Here is a 21,775-nt window from a genome sequence, read left to right as displayed (position 1 = left end):
ACTACTTGTCTTGAACTTTTGTGCCGCTGGAAATTAGAGTTTTTCACACAAGCTACTGTTAAGACACTGTTCTGTATTTTGTAATGTTAATAAATTTATTAATTTCATTTATTCCTAGAAAATTTCATCTAATTGATTTTGTTCACCATTAAGGAAGATGATAATCTTTTAAAATTAGGCTGTAGTTACTTTTGCAAATAAGATGAACATGCTGTATTTGCTTTTAACATAGAAAACTCAAAAAAACTATTTCTTTCTAGTACTAGAAAAACAGAATTAAATGATTTTGAGGATATATAAAAAATCATTTAAAACAACTGTACCTTAAAATGTCATTTAATTTATAACATAGTTTAAGCTGAACTTTCTATTCCCTGGTTTTAATCAGTTTCAGAAATTATTTTATCTTTACTAGACTGGCCTGTATTAAAAGTTATTTTATATTTTACCCATAAAATATATACTTTTGTTTGTAGTTTTTTGGAAGGACAGTCACAATTCTGTTCTCTGGAAACTCATATTTAAATTGGGGATATAGTTTTCTTTCCTGATTAAAATATACCAGCAAACAACACACACTCTTCTTTCACCATTTTTAGTTGGTTGGTTAGGATATGGATTGTTAAGTAATCTTTAAAACGAAGACAGTATATTTTGGATTGTAAATTTTAATTTGGGAGAAATGTTTTTTGTTGTTGCTCAAAAAAATTCTTCTCATAATGTAGAATTAAGTAAATTGCCTTGAAGTTATATTTTTAGTATTTTTGGCAGGATACATGAGTCAGAATGCTTATATATTGTAGCAATTAAAGACAATTCACATTTGTGGTTTGGGCATAAACGTGTAAAAATTATACCCATCTATCTTGTTACATTTCCTCTCTGCTCCCCGAGGACTTTACTATGTACTTTATCTGTGATTGCTGCCAGTTTTCTATCATGTTCCCACTGGGCTTCTGGTGCAAAAAATCTTATCCTCTTGATGACAGAGCTTGCCTGAATGATTTCATGCTCCTAGCATTTTTGTTCACGGGAATTAGGGGCAAAATGTAACTACAGCTGAACAGAGCGTCTATTTTTGTAATTTTGGAGTTTAGGCTCTGTTATTGGAACTAAATGAAGAGATGCAGGTGTTCTCCAGTCCAAGCCCTTTGGGAGTTTTGATGGTAGATGCTTGAAAAGAAAATGCATGTGTTTCCAGAGTCAAACAGCAGCTGTGAGACAAGGATTTATGTTTTTCTCAGAACTTTGGGATTTCAAAATGTTACATTTAATCACAAGCACAGAAAGGGGAGCAAATGTTAAAGATGTTACGCATAAAAGTAAGTTTACTGATTTCTTTACCATATGAACTATTTGTGGGAATATAGGAGCATGGTGATTTTTAATCAGAATATAAACAATTTTTAAAGGATTATGATAGTTACCAGGACATAGCCTTTTGAGAATGTTGCATTTGTAGCACAGAGAATTTTTTATCCTACTAAGGATTATGCATTTTTTTTTTCATTTAGACAGATACACAGATACACATATATATACAATGAAAGGTTTGATAAAATTTTTGCCAAATGCGTTTTCATTATAACTTTTGGGGCAGAAGTTTAAAAAAACATTTTATATTAACATAGCCCAAGGTTTTTAAGTATAAGAAAAAAAAATTCTATCTAGCATAGTAATTAAGGGAATTTTGCACATATATAAATCATATGTTTATCTGTATTACAGCAGATATACATTTAAAACTTTGTTTTCTTTTTCAAATCATGAAGTTTGTCTTATGGTTGATTCATCTTTAGCTAAGGAAAACTCCCATATTTCTTTACTACTCATATTTTACGTTTTATTTTTTTAAGTTAAATTATTCACTCATTCAACAAATTTTTTTGCAAGTTTTCTGCGTATAGAAATAAAATAGTGCATCAAAATCTCTACGGTAAAGAAATGTATGATATGTTGAGGAGATAGGCATATAAACACCAAGAGTAAATCAATGAATAAATGAATGAATGACTTACTAAAACAGCTTATATTTTGAGTGCAGCTTTACCCATTGTAAGCTATATTACTTTGAGCAAATTAAATTCCTGAGTATTGCTTTCTCATCTGTAAGATGAGTGTATTTTTATCTGATTGTTAGGATTGTTATGTACATTAAATTACACACTCTGTCTTCAAGTCCATTGTAATTGTAAAACATAATGCAAACTCTAAGTATTACCTTTATTCTGTCCAAAGTAGTAATCTTTGTTAATCATTATTTTTATTGAAGGCTCATGGTTTTTCTCTTGAATCCTTTTCTTTCCTATCATGTTCTCTGTATGTCAGCTGATCCCTGTTCACTTTAAATTTTCCTCCAAGTTAACTGTGTAAACCTGTGTTTCTGAAGCTACAAGCAGATCCTTTACCTAGTCCCAGGATTCTACCTTCTTCCAGATTGAAATGTCTGCTGGATGGCATAATAGTAGGAGTCAGAAACAGTTCAATAGCAACAGGAAATTACTTTGCTTGCTTCTTTGAAAGGTCCCATATTCTGGAAGAAAGGCAATGCAAGGAATCTCTTGAGCCTTGTGGGTGACCAGTTGTTTTCCTTATTTATAGCACAAATTCAAAAATTTGTATTTTTTTTACTGCTTGTGTAGTAAAAAGAAACTGGTATTCTGAGTAAGTGATAGCTTCATTTGTAAATTATTATATAAGAAGTATTTTACATTGTAATGAGCTTTAAGGAACTTCAACGTAAAATACATAATGTTTTGTGTATTTTCAATGGATCAAAAAGCTAACATTATTACTTCAGTTTATTTTTATATTTTAGATAATGATGTCTGCAAAACGAGTTTTTATTTTTATGTGTTCTGTGTAGATTTTGAAGTTAGCTGTATAGTAGCTGTCATATTGGTCAAATGAGATGTAGAAGCCTTAATGAACCACTACGAGTTGATTTACAAAGCAGGAGTAAATTACCTATCACTTTTTGCTACTTGCTTCTTCCCCTAATTGTTGTATCCCTTCTAGAAGAAACTTGATTCCAGAGATAGCTTTTGCATCTGTTCTGTCAGCACAGTATTCACAGCAATCATCCTTACGCAGTTAATTCATTTTGTAAATAAATGATGATAGTTGTCCATTAATGTGTTAAGAATTTAATCACTTATCTAAGATTGTTTTATTTTAATTTCACCTTCTTCTAACTTCTATCCTCATTCCTCCTCTTCTTTCTTCTCTCTGTGTCTCCTCTCTTCCTAGTAATAACCTCCTTCTAAGCAGCACCATATCACAGGGCAAACAGGCATAATTCTTTATAGGATTCTTTCCGCATGAAACTGGTCAGGATCATAACAAGTACATATAAGTATTTGGTAAATACAGACTTGTCCTAAGGAAATGATTTTTGCCTTTTGATATAATCTTTTTGTCTTCAGGTCCACATCATTTTATTTCTAAATTGATCTGTGGGGGGAAAATTTAGTCTGGCTTCACCCTGTTAAAGAATGTTTTTAAAAAGTGAAATCTTGTCTCTCATATATATATATATAGATAGATATAAAATGGACAAATGTTAAAGATTATTATCTCATATAGGTATAAAATGAATGAATTTTAAAGATTATTAACATCATTGTCAATGAGAGAACCAGTCAGGTGTTACAACTAGATCAAAGAAGAGTTTATAAAAAGACATTTCTAGATCATTACTACTGTAATAAATTTGGAAAGGACACAAAACAGGCTCCTTCTGCAGTGAGGGAGGGAGGTCATTTGTATTTCTACCTGACAGAATTTATTTGCATTTGTAGTGAATAATTCTTTTGCATTGCTATCAGTAATCTATCATTTAGAGATTTGTAAGAGAACTCAAAGGCAATGATAGGTACAGAGTCCCTCTAAAATCAGCCTCAGATAAACTCTGAAGGTGTACTCCGAACAATGCAGAGCTCTTCATTGAAACACAATTTTTTCCCTATAAGCCTTATGGAATTCCAGATGGCTAGGCTATTTTTAGCTGAGACTGTTTAAGTATAGAGGCAGGTCAGAAGTAATTTTGTGAAGCAAATATTCAGTACATGGAAGAAAAAGTAAAGGAAAATAATACCACCGGCAGAGGGCAGTGATGAAGTTAACAGTTTCCTCTCATCAAAGGATACATTGATTGTTGAAGAATTCTGGGCTAATTCTGCAGACCTTAATTTGAATTTAACTTTTGAAATCTTGTCATATTAAGTTCCCTTCAACCAGGTGCTTTGTTAGTATCTGCAACTAAAAAAGGCCTTATGTTTATTTATTTTGTTAATATATAAGATATTTTGATCTGGTTTTAAAGTAAATAACGTGTTCTAACTTATTAAAAGGCTTTCCTGGTCAAAGTATTGATACAACAAAAATTTGAATACCTTCTCTCTATCTCATACTGCTTTAAGTATTGAGAAAGATGATTTCACACACACACACACACACACACACACACACACAAACACGGAGGAAAGAGGAGTTGTTGAACCTCACAGAAGTAACCTTTGCTTGATTATGACATTTTTATTTTACTGGACAATTGTATTTTTTCTTTAAGAATTAAATGTTTTATACAGTATTATCTAAATTATAAGAAGCCTTTCTTCAAATGTGAAAATTACATCTTATCTGATATTTTCCACTGAAGAGATGGGATTCTGAAATACTTTGAAAGTGTTTGTAAGAATATAGTAGACAGAGTTGTGCAGAACTCAGTTATAAATAAATAGCAATAAAGAAAATAAAAAATTCATCACAGGAAGATGGCATTTCATTTCATTTACATTTAAATGATTACATTTCATTTTTACTTAAATGAAAATGGGGTGGGACTATTAATTTGTGCAAACTCTCCAGAAATCAATTTAGCAAAAGTTATTAAGGACTTTAAAAATGATTATTAGTCATAATTATACTTTAAAGACTATATCATTAAAGGAGTAATCCCAGATGCACTTAAAGACTTGTATTTAAAACATAAGCGTAATCATATCAGCTTACTTATAATAATCACAGATTTTTCTTGTTGTCCAATAGTAGGGAAATTATAAAGATAAATTTAAAGAAGAGCATCTTTGAAATCAAGCAATAGAAAATATATATCATAGAAAAATGTTTATAATAAAAGCTATGTGGAAAAATGTTAAACCTATATATAATAAAATTTGGGTTTAAAAATTTTTCTCTTAATATGTGTATATACATATATATTTACATATATTACAAAAATTAATTTTTAATAATGATTATCAGTGTTTTATGGGATTGTGAGTCATTTCCCATTAATATTTATAGTCATAGGAAGAGTATTTGGTATTTTCTGCCAACCGTATGCTTAAATATTTCTTTTTGAAAATGCTTATTTTCAACTATTTTATGGATTATTATCTTGCTCACAATTAAGCATTCTTACACATTAAATCATATACAATCTTTGATATATAAATAGAATTTCACTTTGAAAACAACATGTGTGTCCTAAAATATAGAGTTTACAGCTTAGTTTTTATAGATACTTTGGGGGGTGTTAGTGTATAGCTGAATAAAATAACAGATTTTAAGAGGGCATAATTTCCATTTCTCAAATAGTTTCAGTCTTGTGATTAAAATGTTTGAAATGATTTTATTTTTCCTTTAACTTGTTTTGTATTTATTAAGTGTCTTCCTATTCAGCCGTATCTGGGATCATTCTACACAAAAACGCTGCAGTGAAATTTGATTTAAGCTTGAACTTCTGAATTAGCTCTTTGAATATTTGAATGGTTAGGATATTTGAATACAGATGTGAATATTTGAACACATAAGATCAAAGAATTGTCATAGTTAAAATTCAAGGCCAACTCAATAAATTTCTTCTTAAACTCACAGTGAAGTTGAAATACTCTTTTTTAGTGAAAACTAGTATAAATGAGTACTCTAAAAGTAGTACTTTAATGGAAGAATAAATAAAAAAAATCTTCGTATCTATAATTGTTCTGTTTCAGGTAAAAGTAGACTTATGCAAATAGAATACTAAAAAGATACTTTTAGAGAGACAGTTAAAGATATTCACTGGCATTTCACAGATATTAGAGGTTGATAACAATGTTGCTTTTTGTTGTTTTACTGTCATTTCCAAATAGTTAATTTTATTCTTCATTCAAGCATAATTTATGATTATTAGACATGATTAAGTTTACTTCTAGGGATTCCTAGGTGGCTCAGTGGTGAAAGAATTCACCTGCCACTGGAAAGAATGCAGAAGAGGTGGGTTTAATCCCTGGGTTGAGAAGATTCTCTGGAATAGGAAATGGCAAACCATTCCACTATTCTTGCCTGGGAAATCCCATAGACAGAGGAGCCTGGTGAGCTAGAGTCCATGGGGTCTCAAAGAGTCAGACACGACTGGTAATTTTCTGAAGTTATGAGTTCTAATTGATGAAAGGCAGACAGAGCTTGGTGAACTGTCTTTGGGAAAAAGGGAAATTGATGGGCCTGAAACTTTCTAATATGGTAATGAGCAGTCACTGAATGGAGAGGAGGAGGGAAGGAAGAGTAGACAACAAGCAGTTATTAGGTAAGAGTTTTAAAATATTGATTTTATATTCTTTAAATCATTAATTGTCAAGTATCCTTAAAATAAAATTTTGTTATAATCAGTAATGCAGGGTAGAAGAATACATGTTTTTTAATGTATTTTATTTATTTTTTGTATTATTGAAGTATAGTTGACTTACAATGTTTCAGGTGCACAGCAAGGTGATTTGGTTATACAAATACACATATATTATTTTTGAAATGACTTTCCATCATAGTTTATTACAAGATACTGCCTGTAGTTGCCTATGCTATAGAGTAAACCTTTGTTGCTTGTTGCATATCTGTTTTTTAATTTGAAATCTAGCATTCTGATTATACTAAATCAAACAAGTGGAATCAAACTGTAACTTTTTTAGTTAGGCAAATATTTTTTTAAGTTTTCTGAAATATATATATTATACATATTTAAGTTTTTGTACTACACTTGATAAAGGCTTGAGAAAGAACAACAACAAAAATAGATGGAGAACATAAACTTAATGAAATGGGAGCACTGAATATGAAATAGAAAAAGTGAAACAAAATAGATAAAAGATCATCATATAGCCGTTTTTGGTTTTTTTTTTGAACATGACTGCTTTCTCTGATAGTGATGTTGAGCATCTTTTCATGTGTTTGTTATCCATCTGTATGTCTTCTTTGGAGAAATGTCTGTTTAGTTCTGCCCATTTTTTGATTGGGTTGTTTATTTTTTGGAATTGAGCTGCAGGAGTTGCTTGTATATTTTTGAGATGAATTCTTTGTCAGTTGCTTCATTTGCTATTATTTTCTTCCATTCTGAAGACTGTCTTTTCACCTTGCTTATAGTTTCCTTTGTTGTGCAGAAGCTTTTAATTTTAATTAGGGCCCATTTGTTTATTTTTGCTTTATTTCCAGTATTCTGGGAGATGGATCATAGAGGATCCTGCTGTGATTTATGTTGGAGAGTGTTTTGCCTATGTTCTCCTCTAGGAGTTTTATAGTTTCTGGCCTTACATTTAGATCTTTAATCCATTTTGAGTTTATTTTTGTGTATGGTGTTAGAAAGTGTTCTAGTTTCATTCTTTTACAAGTGGTTGACCAGTTTTCCCAGCACCACTTGTTAAAGAGATTGTCTTTTCTCCATTGTATATTCTTGCCTTCTTTGTCAAAGATAAGGTGGCCACAGGTGTGTGGATTTATCTCTGGGCTTTCTACTTTGTTCCATTGATCTATATTTCTGTCTTTGTGCCAGTACCATACTGTCTTGATGACTGTGGCTTTGTAGTAGAGCCTGAAGTCAGGCAGGTTGATTGCTCCAGTTCATTCTTCTTTCTCAAGATTGCTTTGGCTATTTGAGGTTTTTTGTAATTCCATACAAATTGTGAACTTATTTGTTCTAGCTCTGTGAAAAATACTGTTGGTAGCTTTATAGGGATTGCAGGCAATGGCACCCCACTCCAGTACTCTTGCCTGGAAAATACCATGGATGGAGGAGCCTGGTGGGCTGCAGTCCATGGGGTTGCTGAGGGTTGGACATGACTGAGTGACTTCACTTTCACTTTTCACTTTCATGCATTGGAGAAGGAAATGGCCACCCACTCCAGAGTTCTTGCCTGGAGAATCCCAGGGACCGGGGAGCCTGGTGGGCTGCCGTCTATGGGGTTGCACAGAGTCGGACACGACTGAAGCGACTTAGCAGCAGCAGCAGCAGCAGCAGCTTTATAGGGATTGCATTGAATCTATAGACTGCTTTGGGTAGTATACTCATTTTCACTATATTGTTTCTTCCAATCCATGAACACGGTTTATTTCTCCATCTATTAGTGTCCTCTTTTATTTCTTTCACCAGTGTTTTATAGTTTTCTATATATAGGTCTTTTGTTTCTTTAGGTAGATATATTCCTAAGCATTTTATTCTTTTCATTGCAATGGTGAATGGAATTGTTTCCTTAATTTCTCTTTCTGTTTTCTCATTATTGGTGTATAGGAATGCAAGGGATTTCTGTGTGTTGATTTTATATCCTGCAACTTTACTATATTCATTGATTAGCTCTAGTAATTTTCTGGTGGAGTCTTTAGGGTTTTCTGTGTAGAGGATCATGTCACCTGCAAACAGTGAGAGTTTTACTTCTTCTTTTCCAATTTGGATTGCTTTTATTTCTTTTTCTTCTCTGATTGCTGTGGCCAAAACTTCCAAAACTATGTTGAATAGTAGTGGTGAGAGTGGGCACCCTTTAGGGGAAATGCTTTCAATTTTTTACCATTGAAGATAATGTTTACTGTGGGTTTGTCATATATAGCTTTTATTATGTTGAGGTATGTTCCTTCTATTCCTGCTTTCTGGAGGATTTTTATCATAAATGGATGTTGAATTTTGTCAAAGGCTTTCTCTGCATCTATTGAGATAATCATATGGTTTTTATTTTTCAGTTTGTTAATGTGTATTACATTGATTGATTTGCGGATATTGAAGAATCCTTGTATCCCTGGAATAAAGCCCACTTGGTCATGATGTATGATCTTTTTAATGTGTTGTTGGATTCTGTTTGCTAGTCATTATCAGAGAAATGCAAATCAAAACCACAATGAGGTATCATTTCACGCCAGTCAGAATGGCTGCTATCCAAAAGTCTACAAGCAATAAATGCTGGAGAGGGTGTGGAGAAAAGGGAACCCTCTTACACTGTTGGTGGGAATGAAACTAGTACAGCCACTGTGGAGAACAGCGTGGAGATTCCTTAAAAAACTGGAAATAGAACCGCCATATGATCTAGCAATCCCACTGCTGGGCATACACACTGAGGAAACCGGAATTGAAAGAGACACGTGTACCCCAGTGTTCATCGCAGCACTATTTGTAATAGCCAGGATATGGAAGCCACCTAGATATCCATCAGCAGATGAATGGATAAGAAAGCTGTGGTACATATACACAATGGAGTATTACCCAGCCATTAAAAAGAATACATTTGAATCAGTTCTAATGAAGTGCATGAAACTGGAGCCTGTTATATAGAGTGAAGTAAGCCAGAAAGAAAAACACCAATACAGTATAATAACGCATATATATGGAATTTAGAAAGATGGTAATGATAACCTTGTATGCGAGACAGCAAATGAGGCACAGATGTATAGAACAGTCTTTTGGACTCTGTGGGAGAGGGCGAGGTTGGGATTATTTGGGAGAATGGCATTGAAACATGTATATTATCATATGTGAAACGAATCGCCAGTCCAGGTTCGATGCATGATGCAGGATGCTTGGAGCTGGTGCACTGGGATGACCCAGAGGGATGGTGTGGGGAGGGACGAGGGAGAGGGGTTCAGGATGGGGAACACGTGTACACCTGTGGCGGATTCATGTCAATATATGGCAAAACCAAATACAATATTGTAAAGTAATCAGCCTCCAATTAAAATAAATAAATTTGTATTAAAAAAATAAACATGACTGCTCATCAGAAACATATCTGGAGCTCTGGAGAAAGAAAAGCAATACCTGAGTATTTGTAGAAGAATACATATGTTTTAAGGAGGAGAGATTTTCCGGGTAATTTCTAGTCCAGAAGAAAAGATTAAAGCAAGCCTGTTATATAGATGGTCAGATGTCATCAGAGTCAAGCAGCTGGAGAGTAGAAGAGGTAAAGGTGACTCTTCTTGTCTGGTGTTTTTATTATATAATTTAAGTAATCAGGTACGTATTTACTTGGTGCACAAAACTTGGGATCTAAAGTTGAAAAAACCCTTTTATTTCTTTTGAGGTTATAGTTCATGAGCGACACTTACAGGTAAGCAGTTAATTAAAAGGTGGTTTAAACATTGCCATAAAAGAAGGCGTAGAAAGGGAAACCGTTTACCCATGCCTGGAGGTTAGGAAAGCTTTCATGGAATCAGTCAAGTGCAAGATGAGACATTAATTATGAGCTGGAGGAGAAAGAAAATGGGTCAGGTTTGGGGAAACTGCAGTTAAGTTCTGTATCAGCTTGGAATGGAAGGGGAAGCATGATAAGAATTAATGTCTTTTGAGATCAGCAAGCTCCCTCGGGTTATGAAAAACCTCGGAAGTCATTGTAAAGATTTTGGATTGAAGGCCATACGGAGCATTCGAAAATTTTTATCATCATCTTTATGCTTTAGAAATCCACATAGTAGTATGGATGATAGTAAAAGACAGGAAGCAGGGACAGTAAGAGAATGTTGCAGTGAAAAAACTGATACTGTCAATAGAATCTCACAAATTGATGGGATTGTAATGTGTTGGAATCAGCAGAAGTTGATGGATCATTGAATATGATGGCCAAGGGAAAGGGTGTAGTAGGCCAGTATCCCGTGTCTGGTTTAAAAAGCTGGAGAGCTGGGTGCTAGGTACAATGCCTGTCCCTACAATGAGGTCCAAAGAAATGAGAATCAGGTTTGTTTTTGGGTGATAGAGACATTTGGTCTGCAGGGCGGGAGATGTAAGAGACCCGAGTTCAATCCTTGGGTCGGGAACATTGATCCCTGGGGTAGGAAATGGCAGCCTATTCCAGTATTCTTGTCTGGAGAATTCCATGGACAGAGGAACCTGGCAGACTACAGTCCTTGGAGTCGCAAAGAGTCTGACACTACTGAGCGAATAACACACACATACACACAGCCATTTGGTATTATAGTAATATTTTTCTGGTTCTTCTCATGCACCAGATATTTTGGTAAGCATTTTAAGTAGAACCGAAGCAGTCCATCTCTAGAACTCATACACTTACCCATTACACCAAGAGCAAAGAGTAGGGAAGAATGCAGATCCCTCAAAATTGATTAGTCAGCTCATTTCATTCTGCTTAATTTCATTTATTGGCTGTTACCTACATGCATGAAACTGCTAAAGGGTGGTATAAAAATGTATTAGATACCAGTCCCCATTGAATAATATACACCTATAACTAATTCTAGAAAACAAGCTTAACAGATACTATAATTGATTGGGAGAAAACTACATCTATCTGAAAATAGATGGCAGAGATTAATTTGAATGGGAAGGAGGATTGGATGATACTAGGAAAGTTTTCTCAAATAAGGACAGATATTGAAACCTGGAATGATAGAAGATTACATATGAGTTGAAAATTGTTACTGTTTAAACATTGCAAATACTTTCAGTTCCTACATTGTTTTACTTTAAATGTTTGGTAATTATTATAAGTCGGCTTCCCCAGTGGCTCATGGATAAGGAATCTGCCTGCCAATGCAGGAGACGTGGGTTTGATCCTTGGGTCGGGAAGATTCCCTGGAAAAGGAAATGGCAACCCACTCTAGTATTCTTGCCTGGAAAAATCGTGGACAGAGGAGCCTGGCAGGCTACAGTCCATTGGGGTCACAAAAAGAGATGGGCACGACTTAGTGATGGAATGACAATTTTTATGAGTATAAATCCGTATTTTTATAAAGTTTAAAAGTATATTTTTGTTAAAGTTTATTTAAAAGTGTACGTTATATATTTATGGTAATGGAGTTTTTCTTCTAAAGTGTTTCAGTATATTCAGATAACTAGAATCAAAATTGTATTTAAAATTTTCAAATTTTACAGTGTGATTATACAATATGAAATATTTGTAATACTTGCTATTACTGCTTTTGTTTCCTAAGACACTTTTTAAAAATTAAATATTTGGATCATTAGATTGTATTTAGTTTATGTGGCCTTGCTTGAAGTTAATTATTAATATTAAGTAGAACTTCATTTTTAACTTTAGAAAAAGAAATAACAGAAGTTAATAAAATTTTTAATTCTGTGCATTGTTAACAAGCCATAGCATAAGTAAGCCTTAGTCAGCCTGTGAAAGGGATGACTTAACACAACTGTTGATGCATTTGGAGTGAAACATCTTTATCAAGTTAATACAAGAAGCAGTCATGCCCTACTTGAATTACTCATTTATAATAGCTGAACAGCAGCCTGCATGTGGACTTTGAAATCCTGGGAAAATAAGATGCCTGCATATATCCAAATGTTGAAAGCCTTTACTCTCAGCAGCTGGAAAATGTTGAGCTCCATTGTCATCTACTAGGTTTTTGGTTTTCATGGAGATGTGATCAGTGTAATTACTGACCAGCTTTATTCATTACTTTTAATGATGATAGCCTCTGATGTCAACCTCCGAAGTTTGTAACTTAAAAGATCGTGTTTAAGTACAGTGTATTTAAAATTTACAGAACTCTAACACATAGATGATTTTATTTTGCTCAAACTTATCACATATACTCCAATTACTAAATATCTGAAATATTTTAGATGACATGATAGATATTACTTGTTTATTTTAAATGAATCCTGCAATGTTTTTGTCTCCATGATTCACAAAATATGCTCAACATATTGCTATTCTGGGTAAGTTTTATATATTCGATCCATTCATGTGCAGAATTTTTATATATATTTCCTAAAATGCAGGATATGGTTCTATTTTAAATCAGAATTACTTATAAACAAAACAACTAATTATTAGAACTTCTTATTTGTCATCATTTTACTACCATCTGGTGTCTAGTTAGGAGAACAATTTTAGAAAACATGGAATGATAAAGGATAGGCCAAGACAAGATTGTTACATGAAGGAAGAAATGGATCTATAACTTTGAAGCTGTTACTTGCATTTTAACTATGGAACCTTATCTTTGTATAAATCATGTGATATCACTTTGAATGTGTCTTAATCCATTACGTGATTGCAACACCAGGCACTGAATAGTTTTCTGTGGATTGTCCACTGTACAGAGACATCCCTTTAAAGAGGTCATCGTTGATGTCATAAACCAAGTGTATTTGCTAATTAATATTATTTTTATTATTTATTTCAGGATTTTCAGAGGACAGTAAAATTATATTCTTACAAACTTAGCATGTTATGACACTATTGAACAGATGGAAGTAAAATTAAGGAAGGTAGCATGTGACTAGTTAATAAACTATAGATAATATTAATGTTGCCATGTTTAACCAGTTTCTTTTTTAAGTTGGTCTGTTAAAAGTATTTCTCACCCTTAAAAAGTGTTTATATAAGATATCATCTCCATTGACTAACAATTGATGATCCTATATTTACAGGTATTATGCCAGTGAAATAATGAGAACATTTTACACATACTCATAGTAACTATCATTATATGGATATTAAAAAAAAAATCAATCTGTAGTTAACATGAGCTAAGTAGTTTGCTTTGCCTTTTTTTTTTTTTTTTTTTTAATTCTTTAATTTTTGGCTGTGGTTATCGCTGCTGCAAGGTGGCTTTCTCTAGTTGTGGGGAGGAGGGCCTCCTCTCCGTTGTGGTTAGCAGGCTTCTCGTTGCGGTGTCTTCTCTTGTTGCGGAGCACAGGCTCTAGAGCTGCTTGGGCTTTAGTAGCTGCAGCCCACAGACTTAGCTGCTCCATGGCATGTGGGATCTTCCAGGCCAGGGATCTGAAACCATGTCTCCTGCCTTGGCAGGCGGATTCTTAACCACTGGACCACCAGGGAGATCCTGCTTTGCTCTGTTTCAAGACATGCTTCTGTAACTGTATCCTACTTGTCTGGAAGTAGCACATGCTTCAAAGAAAAGTTTTATCTACAAAATTTGAGTTGTTTGTTTTTCTGAATCTTTGAATCTTCTTTTTAAACATATCTTGATATCTTTCTCTATGGCTGTTTTTTATTTAAACCCCTTTTAACAAACCTGTATTTGTGTGCATATGTGTGTTTAGCCAAAGGTGAGCAGTTACTTGTTTTTTTTGTGTGTGTGTATGTTGTTTGCTTTTGGCCACAACGCACAGCATGTGGGATCTTAGTTCCCTGACTAGAGATCAAACCTGCACTCCCTGCATTGGAAGTGCAGAGTCTTAATCATTGGACCACCAGGAAAGTCCCAAGAGGGAGCAGTTTTGCAGCACTGCCCCCAGCATGGTATCAGTTCATATACTGTTGTTTGTTTCCTATGCCCTTCTCTTATTTCCAGTTCTGAAGTAGTTCCTGGGCTTTATCTTTGGTTATACCTACGTGAATAACACATGCAGCATTAATTTGTTCTTTGATAAATAGTAGCTTGCTTATTCTAAATAATTTTATGTCAACATTTGAAAAATAACTTGTCAATTTAGAAAAAAAAAAAAAACTTCTAAGCAAAGTGTTGGTTGTAGAGTAAATACTGAAATAGTATGCAACTGGAGCATGGTAAGGTTGCTGTGTGGGTTGTCTTCTGTATTCTAAAAAACAAAACAAAAACACTCCTTGAAATCTCTTTGGATCTTTCTTAACCCAATGAATTGTAGCTTAAATTTGTTGTTGTACCCCCTGATCGGTCTGTGACCAACTGTAATATTTGTTTGGTTAAGAGTACAGTATAGGTTTCCAGATCATTATTGGTTTGTTTCTACCATTCTTGGTGTTAATGATGAAAGGGCTTTTATTGGGAAATACGATGGGGTCTTTTTTTTCTGTGTTCGCTTACTTATATTTCTTTTACTTTACTTAACCTATTCAAGAGAGCTTGCCTGTGTTATTCTAGAGCTGGGTTCCAGTCTCAGCTGTGTCTTTATTGGGTGTTTATCGCTTATACAGGGCCTTCTAGATTTTTTGCTACACTAAGACTGCTATCCAGTCATCATCAGGAAGTTTCAAGATAATGAATTTTCTGTCTATTACTAGACTCATTTGGCCATTACTTTATTCTCTACAGCTAGGTTACTAGGGCAATCTCTAGTAATCTGTAGTAATCTGTAGGACTTCAGATTAGCATATCAATATTGATATGCAGAAAGAAATAGAGGAAAACAACAGAATGGGAAAGACTAGAGATCTCTTCAAGACAATCAGAGATACCAAATGGGCTCGATAAAGGACAGAAATGGTATGGACCTAACAGAAGCAGAAGATATTAAGAAGAGATGACAAGAATACACAGAAGAACTGTACAAAAAAGATCTTCACAACCCAGATAATCATGATGGTGTGATCACTGACCTAGAGCCAGACATCCTGGAATGTGAAGTCAAGTGGGCCTTAGAAAGCATCACTATGAACAAAGCTAGTGGAGGTGATGGAATTCCAGTTGAGCTATTCCAAATCCTGAAAGATGATGCTGTGAAAGTGCTGCCCTCAATATGCCAGCAAATTTGGAAAACTCAGCAGTGGCCACAGGACTGGAAAAGGTCCGTTTTCATTCCAATCCCAAAGAAAGGCAATGCCAATGAATGCTCGAACTACTACACAATTGGACTCATCTCACACGCTAGTAAAGTAATGCTTAAAATTCTCCAAGCCAGGCTTCAGCAATGTGCGAACTGTGAACTTCCTGATGTTCAAGCTGGTTTTAGAAACGGCAGAGGAACCAGAGATCAAATTGCCAACATCCGCTGGATCATGAAAAAAGCAAGAGAGTTCCAGAAAACATCTATTTCTGCTTTATTGACTATGCCAAAGCCTTTGACTGTGTGGATCACAATCAACTGTGGAAAATTCTTCAAGAGATGGGAATACCAGACCACCTGATCTGCCTCTTGAGAAATTTATATTCAGGTCAGGAAGCAACAGTTAGAACTGGACGTGGAACAACAGACTGGTTCCAAATAGGAAAAGGAGTACGTCAAGGCTGTATATTGTCACCCTGCTTATTTAACTTCTATGCAGAGTACGTCATGAGAAACGCTGGACTGGAAGAAGCACCAGCTGGAATCAAGATTGCCGGGAGAAATATCAATAACCTCAGATATGCAGATGACATCATCCTTATGGCAGAATGTGAAGAGGAACTAAAAAACCTCTTGATGAAGGTGAAAGTGGAGAGTGAAAAAGTTGGCTTAAAGCGCAGCATTCAGAAAATGAAGATCATGGCATCCGGTCCCATCACTTCATGGGAAATAGATGGGGAAACAGTGGAAACAATGTCAGACTTTATTTTTCTGGGCTCCAAAATCACTGCAGATGGTGACTGCAGCCATGAGATTAAAAGACGCTTACTCCTTGGAAGGAAAGTTATGACCAACCTAGATAGCATATTCAAAAGCAGAGACATTACTTTGCCAACAAAGGTTCATCTAGTCAAGGCTGTGGTTTTTCCTTTCATCATGTATGGACTATGAAGAAGGCTGAGTGCCGAAGAATTGATGCTTTTGAACTGTGGTGTTGGAGAAGACTCTTGAGAGTCCCTTAGACTGCAAGGAGATCTGACCAGTCCATCCTAAAGGAGATCAATCCTGGGATTTCTTTGGAGGGAATGATGCTAAAGCTGAAACTCAAGTACTTTGGCCACCTCATGTGAAGAGTTGACTCATTGGAAAAGACTCTGATGCTGGGAGGGATTGGGGGCAAGAGGAGAAGGGGACGACAGAGGATGAGATGGCTGGATGGCATCACTGACTCGATGGACGTGAGTTTGAGTGAACTCCGGGTGTTGTTGATGGACAGGGAGGTCTGGCGTGCTGGGATTCATGGGGTCGCAAGGAGTCGGACATGACTGAGCGACTGAACTGAACTGATTGATATTTTAATGCTGAATACCAGTAAAATACGGTAATTAACATTATGAAAAGGTCTTACTTTGTTGTTTGAAACCAGTTGAGAAAGAGAAGACCTAAAGCGTCATTATTTTGCAAAATCGATGCTAGAGGCAGTGGGCCATATTTCTGACAAGGTGCAGACTACCCCATAACTCATACTGTGTTTTAACTTTATAACTACATGTTTTTTTCTATAGTGATGCCACCATTGAAGGAATTGAGGTGGCATTAAGAAAAATCTGTTTCAAGTATTTTAAAGGCCAGTGCATTCCAGGATCAGGAATCCAAAAGCGAAATTCCAGTAGTAGAAGGATTTCGAAGCAGCTGCAGAATTCTGCGCATAGCTCCACATTCCATGGAGCTTTAGAGTGCTTGTTTCTTGTTTGCGACCACTTTAGTGCCGAGTGTGCCTCAGTGCCTGAAAAGAAATTTATACAACAGATGTCTCACTAAGGAGAGCTGCTTTTTCATTTACACTCAAATCTAGTTATTTTTGGTCTATCTGTAATTTTCTACAACTTCTGAATAAATTTTAATGTTTCCATGATCCTAATTTATTAGAGTAATTTATGACAGCATAATGATAGATTGTATAGTAGTTAAAAGCATGGGCTTTGAAATCAGACTGATTCCTGATCCTGTTGCATACCATCTCTGTGATCGTGAGCAAGTTTTTGAATTCTTCAGTAACTTTGTTTCCTCATTGGTAACACGGAGATAATAATAGTGTTGGTGTTGCAGGGTTGTCACAAGATTAAGTGATTTCAAGTGGGGAAACTATTTTAGAGTAAGATTTGTCACATACAAACTTCAGTGGTTATCATTGTCATGGTAAAAGTTTGTGACTAGAATTCCCCAAACAGAAATAAACTAGTATTTATTTTCTAGTTAATCAGAAATTACTTGCCTGTGAAAAGATATTTAGGTATAAGAAGGAAAATTTTAATTAAGTTCAATTTTTTTTTTCGTGAAATAAAACTTTGTATCCCGTGTGTAAAATGAATTAATATTATGTGTCTAGCATTAGATAATTATAATCATTTCCGTAAAGGAAACTCTTAAATTTATGCTGCTCCCTACTGTTTGGAGTACCAACATTTTCCCTGATCAGCAGATGAATTTTTGGTTATCTGTGAAACATTTTCTCTTGAATAATTTACAAGCATATTATACTCAGCCCTTCCAATTCACTTTAAATTCACTGTTTTACTCCAACCCTGCACCGTAACCAGTGAATGGTAGTATTACCAGTCCAGTCAGAAACCTAGTAATTGCCCTAAACTTTTCCCTTCCTTCATTTCCGATGTTTCCTGTTTGGGCAATAATCAGTTTTTCATGACTTTTCTATAAAACTTTTCTGTAAGACAGATCTGATCCTTTCCCTTCTTTTTAAAATACCCCTTCAGTGACTTTCTCATATCTTTCTGGTAAAGGACAGACTTCTTAGCCAAATATACAGATTTGTTCTTAGGTAATGTTTTCACTACACTGTGTGGAACTATTTTGAATTCCATGAACATGCCGTTCTCCCTTACCATCTTCATTTGTGTGTAGTTTTCAGGGCATAGGAAGCACCATGGTTTGCTGCTGTCCACTCTCCAGTTAAAGCATTACTACAATTAAAAATTCATTCCCAGGTTTACCTTCCAAGACAAGTTAGGTGCCCTTTCATGTTTGCTTTCCCCCACCCCCACATTCTGTAACCCCTTAGGAAATTTTGTTAAACCATTTATCAAAAATTATGATGATTAATTTTTGTCGGCATTTTCCATTGAATTATAATAGCTCAAATACAAGGACTGTTTCTTTATATCTGTGAATGCTTAATGTTTGGTTTTAGGCAAATGGTTAGTGGTTAATAAAAGTTTGTTGAATTAATAAATGAATTTGAATGAGAACCAAGTCCTTGGTAACATTTGCATGGTAAACTCGTCTTTAATGGAAGATAATGAGATTAATTCCTAGTAATTATTCTCAGGAGGCAAAAATGGACTGAACCCAACGCTTCTGCCCCTTTGAAATCAGTCATTCTGTTAGTTTGTCTTATTTATTTACCACTTTGGCTATAACTATTTGGTGTTACCATTTTTCTTGTTACTACTAGTCACTCTGTCAAAAAGTACCTTTCATCTACTTATAATTCATAACTTTTAATTAATGTTGTTTATTTTTGTTTTATTAGATGACCAGAAGTACACATTTCCCCCATAGTTTACATATTTATTATCATAAATGTGAAGTGGATTCATTGAGCTATTTAAGGGAGTCTGACAAATTGATTAGGAGGACTCGCCCTTGGAGGGCATGAAACATGGATCTGTTATTCACAGGACAAGAAGTGAGAGAAATGTGTGGCCAGGGTAAATTTATGTCAGTTAGGGAGTTTTTCCTGAGAGTGGATAAGAGGCTTAGAATCTGCACACACGGAGGTCAGTACTATGGGGATAGGAGGTAAAAGTGATATCTCGAGTGCCAGAAAGGCCAACATGTTAGGGGTTTATATGTCTTTAATTATTATGTAGGGGTATCTGGCTTTTAAGTGCAAGGAGAATGCTGTTTGAAGGAGACTGGTTGTGAGTAGCAGTGAATTCCCATTAGAAGTTGTAAAGCGTATAAACAGTGGAACACCTGGACTCTGAAAGTGGGATACCATTTATGTTTATTGTACTGATACTACTAGGTACAAAAGTATATATTTTTGAGTATGAATATGAATAACCTAGTTCAACCTGCCCTTAACGAAAAGCTAGAGACTAATGTTGATACCGGTTTAGTGAACAAATCTGAGTGGTTTTCTGTGCCCTTGGTGGAACAAATTAAACTTTCACTGGTTGAGTGGTTATACCCACACGGTGTAGTGTGGGAGGATTATCAGCTAGTTTGTCTTATTGGCTTTTTGGCAGCAGAAAACTGTTAAACTGAGTTTTCCCATGGAAGAGTTATCTTTCTTGAAATCCCACAACTTTTACTAAAAAAATTTATGAAGTGGGATGACAGTAAATTACTGAAGAATCATCAAAGCAAGTATGTTATTAATTGACAATTTATTGACTTCATCCCCTGAGCCAGTTTAAAGAAAAGGGAGGGTGGGTTAGATTTCAAGCTACACTTTGAATGCTGTGTGAGGTCTGTCTGAGATATTTTGGTTAGGCTGTGATTAATTAACTCAATTAAACAAGTACATGAGTCAAAGTACACTCTCTCATGCATCTGTCAAGTTGGTAATAATGGGTTCAGTACTGATAAAATTGTGAATCTAAATCTGATTAGCACTGAAAGGCACACAAAAATTCACCTGTCACTAATCTTCTGTGATAAAAAATGGCAATAATTTAGGGTTTCATGTATGTTTTCAGTATCTTTATATAGGTATACACATACATATATATGTATCCTTATGTGTGTGTGTGTGTATAGATGTTTATAGACAGTAAAGAATCTGACTGTAATACAGGAGACCCAGTTTTGATCCCTGGGTCGGGAAGATCCCCTGGAGAAGGGAGTGGCTACCCATTCCAGTATCTTGCCTGGAGAATCCCATGGAAAGAGGAACCTGGCTGGCTACAGTCTATGGGGTTGCGAAGAGTTGGACATGACTGAATGACTTTCACGTATGCTTATTTAACTTCAGAGATAATGAGATTAAGCTCTAAACTTCCTTTTAAATTGTGTTTTAAAATATTAACTTTCAGTTAGTTGTGTTCTTTTAAAAACTGTTACAGATTACTGTCCTTGGGCTTTGTAGCTTATGTAGTTAATATAATTTTACTGACAGGTGTAAAAGCAAAGAGGTTTGAGACCTCCCTTCTTATTGTAAATACTCCTTAAGAAAGAGGTGCTTTCAGTATCATTCTTTTAAAATATAAACGTTTTCCTTATCATTAAAAAAAAAGCTGCTTTCAGTTTGTGAACAGGAAACTGTAATTCCCTAACTAGAACTTTGTCTTTTTCTTCTTTGAAAAAAATCTCTGAATTTTGAGATAGGTAGTTCCTTTTGTTCTGTTCCCTAAGTATAATTTAGTTTTTTTTTAATTCTGAAAAATCTGTGTGCTATCTCAATTATTATTGGTTTTGTGATTTTTCATACTTTAATATCTATGAAATTAGGAGTCCTTGTATAGTTAATGATATCTTACAGTTGCTCATAGCCTGAGTTGAGGTCAAAGGCTGTCAGAGAAATTATCTGCTTGCTTCTGCTGCCCGTATAGGGGCACTGCAACTTGAACTACAAGTTAAATATCTGCTTGTGAAATTTCTGGACTTTCTTGATAATGTGAGTCCATACTGCAAATCTGTGTGAATATCAGTTCATGATTCAAATTCCCTAAGGTTTGTATTTGTCTGAGATCTCTTTGAATATTGTCCCAGATCTGGCAGTTTACCAGTGCTGTACCTCGCAAGATTATTTAGTGAGCACCCTTGATGTGAAATTTAGTAAAAGGTCTAGAGAAGCTGGGCCATTCAATTATTATTTAACCAGTGGCATCCCATTCTTATTTTTGAGGTAAGAGATATTGGAGGATTTGTTTACTATTAATAAAGATTTGCAATAGGGCAAAAATTATTGAACTTATTCTTTTAAAGTTTTGTCCTGAATTTAGGTGTATGCACCAAAGTCATCTCTCTAAAGTCCATAACTAGTAGAGGATGTCTGTTTCCTGTAGATTAATATGTGTTTCCAAACAACTATTTGTACTTTGGTTAGAAAAGTATGGG

At 34.9% G+C, this 21,775-nt stretch overlaps 1 protein-coding gene across 31 annotated transcripts in view; it reads left to right on the top strand.

Annotated features, from left to right (window-relative positions):
- The window catches only part of VPS13B (vacuolar protein sorting 13 homolog B), an 804,527-nt gene that overhangs the window by 237,821 nt on the left and 544,931 nt on the right, over window positions 1–21,775 (top strand). The window contains exon 20 of one of the 31 annotated variants that reach the window (XM_061438345.1): window positions 8,983–15,550. The exons of the other annotated variants lie outside the window; for them this stretch is intronic. Within the exon in view, the coding sequence (XP_061294329.1) occupies window positions 8,983–8,990 (8 nt within the window). The 3' untranslated portion in view covers window positions 8,991–15,550. Of the gene's footprint in view, window positions 1–8,982; window positions 15,551–21,775 lie in introns of those variants that run through there. 31 annotated transcript variants of the gene reach the window in all.

Source organism: Bos javanicus, chromosome 14 (genome assembly GCF_032452875.1).
Source record: "Bos javanicus breed banteng chromosome 14, ARS-OSU_banteng_1.0, whole genome shotgun sequence".
In the NCBI taxonomy this organism is placed as follows: Eukaryota; Metazoa; Chordata; class Mammalia; order Artiodactyla; family Bovidae; genus Bos; species Bos javanicus.
This window is presented reverse-complemented; position numbering and strand designations above follow the sequence as displayed.